The sequence below is a fragment of the Cheilinus undulatus genome, linkage group 24 (genome assembly GCF_018320785.1).
Source record: "Cheilinus undulatus linkage group 24, ASM1832078v1, whole genome shotgun sequence".
Taxonomy (NCBI): domain Eukaryota; kingdom Metazoa; phylum Chordata; class Actinopteri; order Labriformes; family Labridae; genus Cheilinus; species Cheilinus undulatus.
In genome coordinates, this window is record NC_054888.1 from 7,289,354 (window position 1) to 7,308,291 (window position 18,938).

Below are 18,938 nucleotides of genomic sequence, written 5' to 3' on the forward strand. Positions count from 1 at the left end.
CTTGGGTAAGTCGAGGCTGTGCGTGCTCTGAAATCTCCAACTCTGCTTTTATTAGATGCATTCGCCAGCAGCAAGTGTTGAAATTCCAGCTTTTAAAGCATGCAGGAAGAGGAATTAGACACATTTCACACTTGTAAATGACAGATAGTTGCTCATCAAAATGGCCTGAAAACTCATCTTTGCTTTCTGAAAGTATTGAGGCCGGACTGCCTGACAGATTTGTCGTTTAACCAACATGTTGGAATCAGCATGTGTGCCCTGGCTTTAAAAAATTAGGTACCTTTATGGGTGCTAAATAGGGGCCTGACTGATGAACGAGTGGGCTGACAGTAGATGTTGAGACAGTTATTTATCTCCAGGTTGACTGTAAATATCCAGGCAGGTCTATCAAGGTTAATATGGGTGGACTAAGGTTCTTAACACGTATGCTTTCAGGTATATGCATTATCTATTACTAAAGCTGACAGTATCAGGCCAATATAGGCAGATAGATCACAATCAACAAATGTTTTCAGGTTTGACAGTATGTATATTACAGGCCTACAGTCAAATTATCAATATGGCGATATACGTTACATCCTTCTTGCTGATATGTGCATTGATAGTGAATTAAAATGGCTGCAAATGCGTTCATGCCAGTTTTATAATACACATTTCCTACAATGTATATTACTAAAAAGTCAACCTGTAGTATTGATGAGAAAGACAACTGCCTGCCAGCAACAATGAAAACAAAAAAAAATTAATTATTTTGGTTTCTTCAAAAGCCAGGACATCAGGAGTCATGTAATATTCAAGCTGTGTGAAAACAAGGTAAAAGACTGCAGCAACACCACACAGCAAAACATGACAAAACACCAGCCGATTTAAGAGTTAGCAACAACAGCTAGGCTTGTTAACACGGGCCAGAGTGCATGGTCCCACGCAGCACTGGAGGATCCTAGAGGACAACCTTCTCCCAAGCTACGGCTAGGGAGAAGATTTATTTTCCAGCAAGATAATGACCCGAAGCATACAGCGAAAGCTACACAGAAATAGTTTAACAACAAGGGGAATGTTCTGGAGTGGCTAAGTCAAACCCTAGACCTCAATCTGATACAGAATTTGTGGCTGGACTTGAAAAAGGCTGTTCATGGCTGATCCCCATGCAACCTGACAGAGCTTGAGCAGTTTTGCAAAGATGGAGTAAAATGGCAGGTGTGCAAGTAGGGATGTACAATATTATCGGCCAGATATCGGTATCAGCAGATATTAGCAAAAAAAAAAAAAAAAAAAAAAAGCACATCAGTATTGGCAGATACCAAAATTTTTGCCAAAATTTACATTCAACATTTTGGCCATGAATATCAGCATATATCAACTGTAAAATTTGGCCATATATACTAATAAATTAGTGGAGTTTTAGGCTTGACCTATCTAAGTTGAGATCTTTTTCTTTATTCATTCTCATTCTTTAAACTTTAAAGTGTGTTTTAAGAAAAAAGTTTGTTTCTATTTTCATCCTTAAACCTAAAATTGCATTCAAAGGACTGAAATTGAATTATATAAAACATATTTAAATATTGGTATCTATACTGCTATCGGCTAAAATAAATCTGTAAATATCGACATAGCAGATATCGGCAAAAATCCAATATCGTGCATCCCTATGAGCAAGCCCGATTAAGACCTATCCACGCAGACTCAGTGCTGTGAATGCAGCCAAAGGTGCATCTACTAAACAGTGAGTTGAAGAGGGTGAATATTTATGCTGTCACCTATTTTACCTTACATATTTTTTATTGACTTTTTTTATTTTCTTGTCAAAAAAGTCAAATTATATTGACCATGATTGATTTATAAAATCAATATAAATACTTTTATACACGGTATAAAGGACATTTGACATATATTTGACGTACTTACATATCTAATAAGAAAATACTTGTAGTTCTTAACTGTTCTAACAAACACGGGAAACACCAAAAACTATATTTACCACCTGTAGCATCAAGCAGAGAAGTGCTTCCGCCTCCAACACCAACAATTAGCCTGATCCTTTAAAACACTTGAAGTATCAAAGCACTTAGAAACTCCCCTGCAGCAAACCACAACATCACATTTCCAGCATTAATAACACAGTTAACACACTCATCAGTCACAATGACTTCGAGTTATTATAGAAACTGTCACATCTGGCTTTCCGTCGACCTTTGAGCATTAATCTTGGATTCTTTAAAACAATACCATCCTAATCTCAAGCTGACAAACTATTACTCATGTTCATTGTCTTTTGAGTGTTTTGGACTGAGAACTCTTGTTTCCCTTGAGAGCTACCAGGAGTTTCACGCCTCGACATGCCAACCTGAAGCCAACCTGCCCAGTTAGACATGCTGCTATCTGATCTTTTATTTCTTCTACCTTTAATCCCACTCCAAGAAACATAATCACACGGCTGTCTGTGTAATGAAAAGGTGTCAGTGGAGTTTTAGAGCATGTGCGACCTTCTGTTTAGGAAATATGGAGTCATTATCAAAGATGTAGAAAAGTTAGATAAAGTCAAAACATAATTAATAAACATTGTCCTACCTTAAATCTTTGTCTTATCAAATAATCCATCACATAATCCATATTTTGAGCGTACATTGGCTGACTTTAAAGTCATTACGTTTTCTAAGGGTGTAGTTTGGCTATTACTGACAGTTACAAACAGCTTAGCTGCTGTTTTGCTTTGGTCTGATCCATTTTGGCGGGGGTCACTGAGCACACCTCCCCACGCTGCAATAAGAGCACTTTAATTAGGACTCTCTTTGCAGTGTGCGCCTGAACTAAAGGGACAAAACGTAGTCGCGAAAACCAAAGAAGACATCCATTAGATTTATGTCTCGCCTCAGAGATTTTCTCTGACAGAAGTCCTAAAAATACCATCCCACAGCTCACCCGAAGTGGAATAGCCCTTCTGTATTGCCCTCATGTACCAGATGGCCTGTCCTAGCCCGGGCTGATTATCATTCCTACTCATTTTCACTCGTGACTTGATAAATCTCCTTTGCTCTAAATCCCTCATACAGCAGACAAGCGGAGTTATTGGAACTTTATCAGAGCTTGCTGATGCAGCAATGTGTTGAAGGGATGTTTAAAGATGGCGGTGCTGTGTCTGTATCTCAGCCCTACCTGGACCGTCTCGCCTCGAACAGCCGAGTCGCCCAGCAACGGCTCTGCTGGCGGCGTGTTTATTGTCACAGACTTTTCCGAGCGGCTGTCTTTGCTGCGGGATTTGTGGCGGTCTCGGCTTCGCTCCCTGTGAAACAAAGAAAAAAAACAACACTTTTAGACTCATACCAATGATAAATACTCTTATACACAAGCCTGAAATTCGAAACTCATATTTCATCTTTAAACATGTTAATTCTTCACGATAAAAAGTGAAGAAGAGCAATAAATACACACTAAGTTTATAAAGGGGGGCAAAGGGAGAGTGTGTTTTAAGTTTCCATATATTATAAAATAATAAAAGTTGTATATCCATATCATTCCTGCCTGCAAAGTCTTGAGAAATGGTCTTAACTACCAAAATAAGCTGTTTTTAAACAAAATATTCACATATATGGTTATATATGTTCAGATTTTTGTGAATGTTTTAAGAAACATAATTTTTTAATACCATTTTTAATTTTTCTTAGTTTCTAAAGGCTTTAAGGAAGCTAAAATCTGATTTTTGGGAAGATCTTCAGATCTAAAAGGACTTCATTTCTTAGAGTCAGGGTGGTTTAATTGTCTGTTAATTTAACAGAACTAAGCTCCTATGAATGGTTATTTCAGGGATGCAGCGCTGCATTGGTTTAACCCAGTAAACCCTATGCTACTTATTTTCAATCATTTTGTCTCACCTGGACTTACTGTCTAAAAAAAACTTGTAAAACATCAACGCTGTGGTGCACAGTCAAGTTCTAAACACTCTTTTCTTCAGGAAATCCTGGCCTTTAAGAACATGTGTGCTGCAGTAATGTCGCTTGATTTGTTTCTTTTAAGTTATGGGACTATAAAGACAAAAGAAGAAAGCTTTTTTAAACTAATACTCAATACTTTATGTATCAAACACAGGAAACATTAACGATGATTCAAACATAGTCTCTAATCTTTCTGGGACCAAAAGCAAAGAAAAAAAAAAAAAGAATTCAGTGACAAAAAAAAAAGTCTTCAAAATATCCATGTTTTGATAAAAACATGTCCTTGAGCTTTTGGGAATTGAAGTCACTATTTAAAGCAGCTCCTGTCTGCAGTGACACTAAGGGCCACATCACAGCCTCTCTGTGTCTTTTTCTCCCTATTATGAGTCTGTCAGGCTCTCTCCTCCAGTTTTGGCAAAGCATGACATGATGACAGAACAGCCTGCCACTGGTTGTCACAGCCAAGTTGCAATGCATTCTGGGATAAAAGCAGACAATATGGTGGCTGATTAAGCTGCTAGCTGCAGGAATAATTCAAAAATTAACAATAAATGAAATAAAAGACATTCAATATCTATCTTTAAAGACCCTGGAAAGTCACCCAAGTACAGGCACGTTCAAAAACCTTCTGTAGGGGCTACAAAAGTGTGGATAGTGACATTAGAATGGCACAACAGAGGGCTTTCAGAGGGGAAAAAAACAAGTTTTTAAACTTTGAATAATGTGTCTTTTCTTGTTGTATACAACCCAATAAGGGTTATCAAGCTATAACTGCATTGCATTGAGACATGATGCCAGTCAGCCCCTTTAGAGAGCTCAGTTTGACTTAAAAATAGCTAAAGTGCATGAAGAAAACAACATCGTCTGCATAGCTGTGGAGCATGGAGTTTTCTGAATTCTGGCCGGTCTCTTAAAAAAATTGAGAAGTACCTAAGTTAAATCTTCATCAAAACATCAAACATTTGCTTTTAATTGAGAGAAAATCACATCCACTATGACCATTCTAACCAATATAACTGGAATTACTTTTAGAACTCAAGCTATATTATAAACAAAACAAGAAATATAACATTAATGAAAAGAGCCAGGATACTGCAGTGACTGCTGCTTTCATTTTCAACAGACATCCTGGATAACCCCAACTGCAAAAAAAGTTGGGACGCTGTGAAGAATGTAGATAAAAAAACAATGCAATGATAGTCAAATCTCATAAATTTCAATCACAATTGAACATAAACAACATATCAGATGTTGAGACTGAGACATTTTAACCATTTCATGATAAATAACAGCGCATTTTGAATTTGATGGCAGTAACACAACTTGAGAAAGATGAGATGGGGCAACAAAAGGCTGGAGAAGTAAGTGGTACTAATGTAAAAAGCTTGAGGAGCATTTTGCACTAGGTGGATCGGCAACAGGTCAGTAACATGACTGGGATTATAAAAGGGGCATTGAAGAGATAAAGAGTCTCCCAGAAGTAAAGATGGGCAGATTTTCACTGTCTAGAAATTTTTGAAAAAATTCCAGAAAAGTGGTCCTCAATGTAAAGCTGCAAATAATGAATATCCCACATCTACAGTCAATAATATCAACAAAGATTCAGAAATTGTTGGTCTCTGTGCACAAAGGACACGGCCAAAGCTCAATATTAGTTGCTTATGATCTTCAGGCCCTCAGGCAGCACTGCATAATTCTGTACTGGGAACCAGTGCATGGGCTCAGAAAGACTTCCAGAAATCTGTCTTTCACTGTTTAAAATGTCATCCACAAATGCAAGTTATAGCTGTATCATGTAAAAAAGAAGCCAGATGTGAACACAATCCAGAAAACTCGTTTAAAATGGACTGAGGCAAATGGAAAACTGTTCTGTGGTCAGATGAATCAAAATTCTTTTTGGAAATCACAGACGCTGTGTCCTGCAGACCAAAGAGGAGAGGGCCCATCAAAAGCCTGCATCTTGGATGGTATGGGGTTGCATTAGTGCCTATGGCATGGGTTGCATCCCTCCTGAAAAGGCACTATCAATGCTGAAACGTTTAGAGGTTTTAAAGAAGTGTCTGCTGTTCTCAGTTTTATTTTGGTCTTCAATCTTCCCAGAAAACATCAAATAAATATCAAAATGCCAAATATGATTCTATTTTTGTCCTAAAAAAATCAATAAACCATGTTTCCTCTAGTAAAAAAAAACCTTTTGTGAACCATAATGACCATTAAGACCTTGATCTCTGACTTCTGACTTGCCTTTTGCTCTGCCCTATTTAACAGCAAAAGAGCTTAGCAGAAAAAAAGCAAGCAGAGTAACATAGATGCATACAAAGAGAGCTGAGAAAATGTGGCAACAGCCGGCTGCTGTGTGAGTCAGATAAGAGCTCTCTGTGTGAAGGTAGGAAATTAAATTGAGCTTTGTTTCGCTCTAACTGAACCCATATAAAGCCTGTGTGAACTCTGCTCCACATAAACCCCTCCCTCTACATCCTCCTCCCCCCTCCATCACTGCTTCACTCTCACTACAGGACCCTCTGTCTTTAGCATATGAGCTCCATAAGAAGTGCAGACCTGCTGCACTTAATCCTGCCCAGAGCGTGAACGTTGGCTGGCTCTCCACATAGTCCACATGGCACCGTGCCCCCTCCTCAGCTCCATTACTACAGCACCAGTTAATCTCTCCACTGCTTCCCTCCCCCCTTACTGTTGTGATCTTGGACATGCAGTATTTTCTAAATCTCTTACATCTAAAACAATGGCAGAAAAGCACTACTTGGAGGTTAAACACTACAGATTAGCTCAAGTTTAATTTGAGTGACACGTACAGAGCAAAGACCGTCAGATCTCACATAGATACAAGAGGCTGACGATGCTCTGAGGAGATTATTGGACATCAGGTGAGTGACAGAGACTCCATGCAGTCTATTGAAGCAGCACATCCGAACATAACAAAGGACATTTCTTCCTGTTGTCTTGCTGAATGCTAATTGGGGTTTCTTGCTGTCTCTAAGCATGTTGTTCCATGGTAATCACTTCTTTTGTTTGAGACATCATAATAGATGTGGAACTAATTTAATTTTACACAGCGCTCTCTCCTTTAAGTTGCTCAAGCACAGGATATGTGACTCTTTTTTTTAAGAGATGCATTAATTATTTGTGGTGGCAATTAGGGGCCATGGATTAGAGTAAGTAGTTTCAGCACTGTCAGTGGAACTTGCATGTATGAATCACAGGTCTAGTAAAGGTAAGGTAAAGAACTTCTGCTGGTGCCTCTGGAGTCCCACAAAGCTCAAGGTGTAGGATCCTCCAGAGGCTTGCAGTCATGTACAAACCTACTATTAAGCCTCCCCTAACCAATGCTCACAAGCAGAAACGGTTGCAGTGGGCCCAGAAATACATAGACTGATTTTCAACCTGTCTTGTTTACTGATGAGTGCTGTGCAACCCTGGATGGTCCAGATGGAGGAGTAGTGGATGGCCGCCATATCCCAACAAGGCTGCGACGACAGCAAGGAGGGGGTGAGTCATGTTTGGGGTCGGATTCATGAAGAGATAGCTGGTAGGCCCCTTTAGGGTCCCTGAAGGTGTGAAAATGACCTCGGCAAAGTATATATAGTTTCTGACTGACCACTTTCTTCCATGGTACAAAAAGAAGAACAGTGCCTTCAGTAGCAAAATGATCTTTATGCATGACAATGCACCATCTCATGCTGCAAAGAATCCCTCTGTGTCATTGGCTGCTATGGGCATAAAAGGGGAAAAAAATTCAAGCAGAAACAATTTTTTTGGGAGGTTTGTTAAACAAAATTTTAATTACGCTCAAACCGTTGATGACTTGAAAATTATACTGAATCAACTATTTAGGAAAATCAGAGAAAAATACCATTTGCATAATAATTTGGAACAGAATGTCAAGTTAAATCCAAAATATGTTTCTTAACACACAGATATAAGGCTGATATAAGACTGCTGTAAATATGTAAATACACCGAGATCTATGTGTGACTGAATTTTGGATTTAGACCATGAGAATGTTTTTCACCTTTTTCCTGGCTGGGTTGAATTTGGACAGGGCAAATATGTGAACTGGTATTGTCACTAGCCTGCAGTGGGGAATGACCCCTCCCCTCTAAGACTACAATGATCATAAATGGAGATTTGAGCCAGAAAACAGACTTTGACTCTGCTCTGGCACAGAGCCAGAGCCACATGAGAGAGAGTCTTGGTCCAGCAGAGACCAGTCAATGCAGCAGCAGCCTGACACTGTCAACGATATCTCCTCTGGATCCAGCAGTAGGGCTGCAGGTCCACAAGAATCCATGCCAGCACCTGAGACAGAGAATTGCTGTACAGTACCCACCAAGACCACGGAGAAAAGGAAGCGGGCCTGTGAGGAAATGCTCAGAAAATACGGAGATCCAAGCATCATCTTCCCTGACAGCTGAAAGCCTGGCATCTCAAATAAAAGGAGCTGAGAAGAAATGTCTAAGGAAAGAGACAGACAGCAGATGCCAAGTCAGGATAGACTGAAGAGGAGGAGGATCACCCCAGAGACGGGACAGGATAAAGAACCACCAGGAAACTTGAACGACCAGGTCGCTCCACAGAAGGGAAAGGCAGACTCAGGATCACAAGAAGAAGGAGACTGCTTTTCCACGGCAGATAAGAAGAAGAGTTGAGATATCCTCTCCAGACAGACAGAGGGAGATCTCAACAGATGATGATGTGAAAGCATAGACCAGCAAAGCAGCGCCAAAGAGACCCTCTCTGCTGTGGAGCCGGTGAGACCAGAGACCAAGAAGTCTCCTAGGCCAGAGAGTGAGAGCCAAACCACAGGGAGCACGAGAAGATGAACAACATCAAAGAGGGAAAATCCATTTTTAGGATCTGGATCATTGGATCCAGTTATGTTGAACAAGCAGAAGGAGCTGATCTAACAAAATTCAGTTTTAACTTCGGACTCCGTGCCCAAGTCAAGTGAATTGGAAAAGCCGGCATACGCTGGGGTGGTTAAAGAGTAAAAAGTGAGTAAAAAAGGGTAAAAAAAAATGACGAAAAACATGACAAAAAAGTGGCCAAACAAAGGCAAAAAAATGGGTGAAAATTGGCATAATGTGGCAAAAACGGGTTAAAGTAGCAAAACAGTGGTAAAAAATGATTAAAAGTTGCAAACAACTGGTAAAAAGAGGTTAAAAGTGATGAAAAATGCTGCTGATCCAACACACATGCACTGATATCAATAAATCACACCAGTTACAGTACTTGCCACAAAGTAGCCACTAGTGTGCCTTGCCACACCATTTGAGAAATACTGATCTAAACGATTGTGGTACAAAAAAATTCACTCCAGTACAGTGAGAGCACATAGAGACATTAGCTAATAAGACACGTTTTGCACCAGGCTGTAAACCAGTTTATTTCTAGTGTAAAAACCAGCTGTTTAACAGGTGTTCAGATGGGACTTCCTGTGTTCCTGCAGCCAGCCTGAAGTAGACACTCGTACTGCAATTTTTTTGCACTTCCTCACTGGCTTCATTTTTCAGGACCAGAGGTTGCTGCTTGGTATGGACCCACTGACTTAAAACTCCACATGCTCAGTGGTTTATTCACCAAACATTACACCAGCCTTTTCTTTAGATGTGTTTTTCACATGAGGGTGAAAAGCGGTTAAAAAGTGATGCTTTCAGCACGGTTTTCTCCACAAGAACACAGTGACACATTACAATGAGGAGGCACACAAGGGAGAGGTAGTTTGCTTTTGTGCAATAACTAGAAGAACAATAGAACCCACAAATCTTAAAGGGATATTACGTTTTTTTTTTTAGTTGGTTTGTATTAGGTACTCAGCGATGCAGCAAGATTAGCTTCAAGAGATTTCAGTTTGTGACCTCAAGCTCAAGCACACTTGGTTTATTCAGGAGGACAATGATTTGAAAACACCAGCAAGTCCACCTCTGAGTGGCTCAACAAAACGAAAATGAAGATTATAGCGCGAGCTAGTCGAAGTCAGGATTTAAGTCTGTGGCATAAACATGCCGTTCATGCTCAAAAGCCCTCCAATGTGGCTGAATTCAAACTCTGCAAAGACGAGCGAGACAAAATTCCTCCAGCAAGATGTGAAAAAGTCGTTTGCAGTTATTGCAAACACTTTCTTACATTGCTTACACCAAGGGTGGCCCGATCAGGTTAGGTTTAGGGGCGATTATATACTTTTTCACAGCATTGTTAATAAGTTATCTCTCAGTCAAATAGCAGACAGAAAACCCCTGCGACCTTTGAACGCTATTTGCTCACACAAAAACAATTCATAACCATAATGTGCAGGAAATCCTGCCTGCAGGGGTAATGGAGGAGCCATATGATTGACAACAGAGGAAATGCTGCAACCTAATAGAGCTGCATTGGACCCCAGTGTTTTGATTAAAGGGTGTTAACCGCTCTCCTTTCCGCCTTTATTCTTGTACTTCCTTTAAATATGGGCACAATTTCCTCCAAAGAAAAACACAACAGCAGCTGATGTTTGAATCTGCCCACAGTAAGAGAGAGAGATCTGAGTCTGAGTAGCCTGAGGCGGCTTCTTCTCATTGACAGAGTGACTGACATCTTCTTATCTGCTAAATCCAGGAGATTAGGAGGTTGATGTAAGCCTTTAAATGTATTACAGCCATCATTGTTCCTTTAAATATTATTACAGCTATCATCATCTCTGTTAGTCTAGCGGGAGTGCTCATCGGTCACAGGCTGTCACTGATTACCATTATTAATTGGAGGAGAGAGCTGAGGGAGGAGGCTGGGAGGAGCAGCAGAGCTCATAAAGGATCCCACTTCAAAGTCATGAGTGGAATAATAAGCAGCTCTGGGTGAAAAAAGTTCAAAGGTAAAGGCTACTGTAAAGAGCAGAATGTGGCAGAGGGTAAACTCAAACAAGGAGGGGTTCATGTGAAAATGAACAGGAATGAAACATGCTGAAGGAAGTGCCATCTGGTCTGTGTTAACACTGAGCTGAAAACAACAAACCAAGAGGGAGTTTGGCTACATTCTCTTTTGAGGTGTGGACATTCAGTTTGACATAAAACTCACTGCTGAGCTGTGCTTGAATTAAGAAGTCTTAAATTAAAACTGCCCGCTCATTTTTTTTTTTTAACAAACATTACACCAGCCTTTTCTTTAGTTATGATTTTAACATAATCAGAGCGAAAAGCAGTTAAAAAGTGAAGCTTCCAGTCTGGTTTACTCCATAAGCACACAGTGATGCACTGCAATGAGGGGACACACAAGGAAGATGTAGTTTGCTTTTGTGCAAATAAGTGGAGGAACAAAAAAATAAAAACTTAAAAGGGAAATTTAATTCTTTTTAAGTTGGTCTGCATGAGTCAGTGCCCCATGTACTTTTAATAGTTTTCTTTAGAAAAATTCCAACATTATAGGCCAACTTATTTGATAGGTTCTTGCCAAAATATCTTAGTATAAACTGTACTTTTCTAAAAAAACAAAACAAAACAAAACAAAAAAAACAGAGGATCTGTTAACTTTTGAGAAACTACTAAAAAATAAGTCTAAAATTTCCAAGAAAAAAAACTTGAAAATTGCATGGAAGAAAATCAGACCATATGAAGGGTGTTCCTGCACTTGAGAGCCTAAAACGCTCATTCTTCCTGGGACTGAGCCATAAGGAAATATTTGTGGTTTCAGCTCAGAATCATCACAGTATCATTATCAACTTAGAAGAGACATTCTGTAAACTGGGGTTTTCAGTTTGGTTTCTCTGGAATTTTCGACTTTATAATGTTATAAATTTATGACTTGAAATTTGGGGGGTTTATAAAATCAAAATTTATTACTTTTTAAACTTGAAAATTTCATTTTGTATTATCATATGCAACTCTATAACCTCAAAATTTTCCTTCTTTTTTTAATTTTTTTTATTTAAATAAGCCGAACCTCTTTCTATCTCCACGCCCCCCCTGAGATCTTTGGCGACCCCTCAGTGGTGCCTAGAGTCTACTGTTTGGAACCACTGCTATAAGGCAGTGGTTCCAAACCTGGGGATCTTATATACACTGAGTGGGGGTCACCAGATGCCTTACACAATAAGAATATGTCTGTATGATTTCAAATTGTATACTTTACCCCTTTTATGCAAAATACATGCATAAAATTAGTTCAGTGTAAAACAAAAACATAGCCTTGTGGTTAGGTTGCACCCCACAAATGCAGGTGGCCTGGGTTCATGACCCTGTGGCTCCTTTCTGACATGTCTCTCCCCCATTCTCTCATCCTTGTTTCGGATTCTAACCACTGTCCTCCTCTCTAGAAATCAAGGCATAGGAAGTACAAAAATACAGCTTGAAAAAAATCTTAAACAGTAGAATACATGGTCACTTGGTGAGATTTACGCTCTAATGACAGTAATGGTTAAAAAATCCTTAAAACATGGGTTGCACATGACTGTTCTTGAATGTGCAAGGCAAAGTTATTATAGTTAACTAAAACTAACTAAAACTAAAATTCAAATATAATTTTACTTAACAGAAACTAAATAAAAACTAAGCTTTACCAAAAAAAGAAAACTAAAACTAAAACTGTATAGTGTGCTTACAAAACTAACTGAAATAAAATAGAAATAGAGGCAAAATATCCGTAGTTTTAGTCTTTGACAAAACCATACTAACTGGCACTGTCATCCAAGTCTATAGAGTGAAAATGGCCTGAACTGATTGTTTAAGACTTCACACGGTGGCATTTTTAATGCTGGAGCTGTCTTCAAACATCATCTTTAAATAAATGAATAGTAAGTGAAGAGTGGCCTGTTTGAATATGTTTTCAAAAATGAATGATGGGACTTTGACAGTGCGGGTTTCTAATCTATCGCTAAACGCTGAGACAACACCATGCTTTGTGTTCCAGAACCAGTGGAAAGTGTCCTTACTGCGCCGTTATCTGAATGAAGATAATCCTGAGGAGCAGCCCGGCGACAAGACCGCTTATCACACCAGGACCCCTTCAACTCAGACCGCACGTGCCAAACAGCTGACTGCATTAAACTTACAGAGGTCTGAAGTGTTACTGTGGGACCTATTAGGCAAATCACTTTACTAAATGAGAGAAAATGTGATATATTAACTCATATATGAGGCTTACTTTATGACAGCCTCATTATACTCGTGATTTATAAAGTGTTTATGGGTTTTAAATGACCTAACAGTTTTTATGTGGCTTCATGGTCAGAAATTTGGCCCAGTAGTCCACTGGTTGTCTGGCTCAGATGGCTGCACTGACACAAAGATGTGTCACAAAGGTGCAAGATGCCAAAATGGTCTACAAGCAAGGCAGTTGGTGCTACTTTTTCAAAGCTGTCCCTCTGTCATTTTCTCTGTGCGGTGGAGAATGCGATCATGGCCGTCCTCAGGTGTTAGGGGGAAACGGTGCTACCGCAGGCCTAATTGGCAGCACCGTGCCCCGGCTCGCCAGGCGGCTCTGCCCTCAAATCCCATCGTCACTGTTCCAAAAAGCCATTCCCGTTTTCAGGGATCCACGCTGGAAGTCAAATTCCATTAATCAAATCATAGCTCAGCACGCTGTTGGAATACCAAGGAGCCGGCTGCATGCTAATGAGGCAGGAAGAGGATGTGGGAAGGAGGGGGGAAGGTGTGCATGTGTGCAGGGAGGGAGGTTTCCACACGGTGCAATCACCCCACAAGCTCGCTAAAGGGGGAATGAGAGAACGGGCTGGGGGAGGGGGAGGGGTTGCAGACAGAGGCCAATCTGTTCAAACCAATCCCTGGCTGCCTAAAGGTCTGCTCGCCCTGTGTTTCCTGTCTGTGTGCACCTACAAAAGCACAATTCAAAGTCCCATCATTCTGTGTGCTTTGTTTAAATGTAGTTGTCTTACAATTTGTTATTGAGTCTGTAACTAAATATGTACCTTTTACACAAAGGCACTAAAAACAACTGAAAATTTCCACATATTGCCGGGAGTGAGCTGCATGTATATTAACACAAACGGCTGATCTTTACCCCGACTGTCTAGACTTTTCCTTCCAGCCCTCAGGTTAAACATCTGCAGGAAGTTGGGATGAGTTGATGTATCAATGCAGCAGGAAATAATCAGAAAAAACTCTACAGGTGAGTTGGAGGAGTGCTGACATCATGCAACTGGTGCCAAACAGGTTGAAGCTTCATGTGAGTGAAACCTGCTTCCATACTCTTACAATGTTGTTTTCTGCTCCTATGTTAATGCTGCAGCTACGGCCAATCACACGCAATATTCATATGGTCATCGTCAGACCCTGATGCTTCATCCGCCATCTTGGATTTGTTGTAAACATTACACTGTGACAGCCTTTTTATGTCATATTCAGCCTGTTAACAGAGACTACAGTCTACAATGTTGTTCACACACTTCACTGTTGAACTGAGTTGCATAAAACAGACGATCAGTTGAAGGGATATTTGCAAGAAATCAATCTACCTGTAGATTTGAAACTCACATTTAACACATCCAAACTTTTTGGGGTTGAATTTGACTTTTGACCATTAAAGTCCCTGTAAAGTGATAATAAAAAATCTTTCTTTTAGGTTTGTTGTAGACAGGCCACTGTGTCATGAACCACCAGGCCAAATTTCAGTTATGAAAAACATCGATAAATTCATAAGTTTAAGCTTCCAAATCATAGAAAATGAGGCAGAAAAATCTGCTCGACACTAGGCGTGTCGGTTGAATGAGCTGAAGCCACGCCCACTCACGAGAAATATAATCTTCTCAAATTTAACTAAGGCTGCTTAGAGCAACTGCCTGGCTCTGTGCCAGAGCACACAAACAGAAGTTTGGGCTTGAATTTACTGTTTTCTGGCACAAATCTCTCTGTAACCAGTGTTCATTTTGTCGATTAAAACTATGACTAAAAATATTCATTAACAGCCTTTTTTCAATGACAAAAACTCAACTAGGACTAACAAAAATAGATCTGTGATGACTAAAATTGACAAAAACTAAGTTTAGTTTTCATCAAGATGACTAAAAATAGACTAAAATGTTATTTTGTTTTTGTCAGACATTTGAAATCCGTGATGTTTCTCCACTGTGGGTAAATCTGTCAAAAAACAATGCATCTATAGTTATTCTGCCTTTCCACTGTAGAAAGCAGGGACCCCTGGTTTGCGGAGTGCATGGAACACACTACCATGATTTGGTACCAGATTTAGGCAAGAAAATAAATGCTTGGACTAAAAGTAAATACTAAAATTTGAAGACTTTACATGGACTGAAAGTAGACTAAAAATGTTTCGAGTTTCGTAGACTAAAACAAGACTAAAACTAAGACTAAAATTAAAGCCGAGACCTGTAGTCTGCCTCAGCTGATAAATCTGAAATTTACCTCACAATGAACAAAAGCACAGCATTTAGCTTGCTGTTAATTTTTAATGAAGGCAGAGACATCAGCTAACAACGGACTGGACTGAGACGATGTACTCTGTCGTTTTATATCTTTGTAGCGTTAGGGGGCGGGGTAATTCCCCATCCAGACTGGTGATGTCATGGGCTCAAATTAAATCAAGCCAGGAAAGAGGTGAGCAACTTCCTACTGGTCTAAATAAAACATTTAGTCACACACAGACCTGTGTTTTCACTGTTTTACAGCAACATTATTCCAACATATTTAGTGTGTTAAGACACAAAGTTTGACCTTCACTTTACAGGGACTTCAGTGTTTCAGGTGTTCAGGAGCCATTGTTTAGCCACGCTTGTGGGGGTCACATTTCTTAATCACTGTAGTCAAACTAACTGAGACAATAAAAATGGAACATCTAAAAAAGTCAACTTCTAAATACACAAAAATCCATCTCCTTTAAGTGGAGTATCTAGAACCCCCAAATGGCATTTTAACTGTGTCTAAATTAGTTTAAATTACTCACTCAGTCCTATCTGAATGCTTCATGCAGCGCTGTAATTGGAGCTATACCAATCAAAAGAACCAATTTTCCACATGAGCAGCTGCTAATATGAGATTTGCAAATTTACAATCATTTACGCCTAAAAACTGACAGTGAAGGAGGCACACTTTTGGGGTAATTCTGAGCATGAGACCAAATTCTCAGACTCCAAACTAAAGTTGGTGGTTGAAAACCTCATTGATTCACTGCTTAGAGACCGGTGTACTGATACCATGTCTTCTGTGTTCATATCACACTGTTCTCCATTCTCAGGTGGAAAAATACAGTTTACTAACATGATTTTTGACCAAATTCTTCTTTTTATCCATAAAAGAAATAATTAAATCAAGCCAAACCTAATTACATACAGCATATATCAAGAAGATCTGGCTGCAAAACGCTATGGTGGGGTGTTTGGCTGCAGACCTCTGCTCTGGGGCAACCTTAACCTGGGGGCAGGAAGTGACATACACTCATCAGAGGTTACCGTAGGGGGATATTTCTTCAACAGCAGAATGAGTAAAAACTGAAAATTGACCAAGGGGGATAAATTTAAATATAGGCACCCTAACCCTAGGGATGGGTCCTGAATTCGGTACTTTTATAGGCACCAACCGAATTCCGTCTGTACTATTGAGTACTGATTCACGTAAAATCAAACGGTACCATGTTTCGGTACCTGAACGCATCCTTGTGACTGCAAGAGAGTGGAAGAGTAGTCAATTTTCCATGCCTGACACAAACGCAGCATTGCACGCACGTGAGTAATGACGTTGGTAGCAACTCACTTAATCAACAAAACAAGCATGGCTGATCGGCTCCTGCTGTTTCCTGCTCGTTCGCCTCCCTACCTCTCGTTCTCTCTTCACTTTAAACACCGTGATTTGTGGATATCAACCATGGAAATATACTAGATAAAGGGATACGTTTGTTCGCTCAGTCACCTAACGGACACTGAATTAAGGCACGGTGTGGGCTGCCTGGTGTGACCGCGTCCTACAAGTTGCTCTCCATCTCTCTAACTTGGCGCAGCTGGTGCCGTATAAAGCACTCTGTCAGGATGGATTCAGAGCGATTTTGAAGGAGTGACAGAGCCACAGGCTCGTCCTTGCTGCTTATTTCATCGCAGAATGAATCAATTTGCCACTTTCTGTGAACTTTTTGCAGTATACAAATATAACGTAACGGACCCTGTGTGTGCCGTTGATGCCTCTGTGTGGACGGTCACATGACTGATTGATGAGTGAGGAGCAGACTCTGCTCTGACCAGGGAAAGATGACGTCTTAGTTTTGTTGGAAAAAGAACTGCATGAGGACAGAAGATGTGCAGTACATGGTAGAGGAAGTAGTTTGTTTACTTTCATTTGGAATACTTTTAAAATTTTATACCTTTTGTTTATTTATTTAGATAGTTTGACTCACCCACTAACCCACTCCATGGATCAGGTCATCCAATAGTAGAGGTCTTCGAGCCAGTTGCCTCCCGGGTAAAAAACATGCTAAAAATAAGGCATGTACTTTGTCTTGAGTGTTTTCAGTCCTGGTTGAAAATGTTTTGAGTCAAGGGTGCAACATCAATGGCATTAAATGAGGCATTAGGTGACGTTATAACTTGACCAATTCGCAGTGAAAAATGCATTTACCTTTATATCATATCGCATCGTATTGTATGGTATCATATGGTCATTTTGTGTGGACATCACCAATAAACCCAGTGAAATATAAAAAACAGCCCTACAACTCACTTGTCAGTTTGTCTAGTTCAGCTGAGCTTTGAGGGGATTTAAAATCATGTAAGTAGAGAAATGATTGTCGTCGGCATATTCTGTCTCAGCTGTTTGTAACGCCTGTAGAGAAAGCCGCCATCACTGAAGAGTCGGGGGATTATTCCCCTGCAAGTTTTGGACACTAGTTGAGGACAAAAAGCCAACTACGAGAGGAAACGACTCCAAAACCCAGCTCCGTCTGTTGATAAAAAACCTTAGCCAATCCCATTTTTCTATTATAATTTGACAAATTGTGGCTTGCTAACATACAAACATGCAAATATGCATCAGCATGACGATGATACTGTGTGATTATCTGCATAGGCGCATGCACACGAGTAGCTGAAACTCTCCCCTGTGTCTGCATCTGTTCCCAGCATCAGTGTAATTAGACAACAGTGATCCAGAACTGCCTTGGCGTAAAAAGATTACCTTCAGACAGCAATGGCAAGGGCTTTCAAAGGCAACTATTTCTTTTTTGTGTGTGTGAATATGAAATTAAAGGCCAGCCGGTGGCTTTTGGCACCATCCTGGCATGAGCGGAGAAGCGGAAAAGGCGCTTGGCGGGGATGCCCATATGCTGCTTTCCAATTTGCTGTCACTCACTTTAAAGTCTCTGGAAAGAGTACAGAAGCGAGGCAACAAAGCTCCAACAACCAGCACCTCCAACATTTCCAAACCTTTCCCCCCTTAAACCCGCTTTGATTCCCAATGAAGTGAGACCACTTTTGCTTGGCATAACTTTGAGCTACAAGGGCACATTCCTGCCCTGGGGGAATGTGAACAAGCAAGAGGGGAAAAAGTGATACGCCTGCGCCTTTCCATCCTCAGAGAGCAGGCAGGAATTTATTAAAGAGGGTGGTGGGAGGGGGCAGGGGTCCACAACGAAAGAGAAAGGGGGCAGCTGCTGCTTCCATATCATGACGGACACATGGGAGCAAAATTAGGGTATGTAAGAAAGAGATAAAGAGTGAGAAGGATGAGGTGTGAAGGGGAATGAGTGTCCATAAAGTCCCTGAAACGGCAACAGGTGTTTTAAAAAATGGGTGTGGCGCTGGAGATATATGGCGAACCGCAGTGAGGGGCCCGTCAGTGACAAGGGAGGGGCTGTTGTGGAACCGGAGCCTCCTCTCTAGTCCTCGTATCCGCTGAGCCATCAGTCAGTCGGGCCTCTCCAGCACCTGTCTCCTGCTGCCTTCCTGAGGCCTGTCAGACACAACCATTACTCTGCTGACAGACTAATGTGCCTACACGAGCTGAGGGCTCCACACACGCCACGACAGAGAGGAGGATAGAGATACACAAGGAGGGATCACAAGGA

The 18,938-nt window shown here is 40.5% G+C and overlaps 1 protein-coding gene across 7 annotated transcripts in view; it reads right to left on the bottom strand.

The window, feature by feature from the left end:
• LOC121506220 (vang-like protein 1) overlaps positions 1-18,938 on the bottom strand; it is a 91,226-nt gene that overhangs the window by 49,466 nt on the left and 22,822 nt on the right. For all 7 annotated transcript variants that reach the window (XM_041781922.1, XM_041781915.1, XM_041781920.1 and 4 more), the window contains exon 3: positions 3,154-3,280. In XM_041781922.1, coding sequence (XP_041637856.1) covers positions 3,154-3,280 — 127 coding nt within the window. The remainder of the gene's footprint in view (positions 1-3,153; positions 3,281-18,938) is intronic.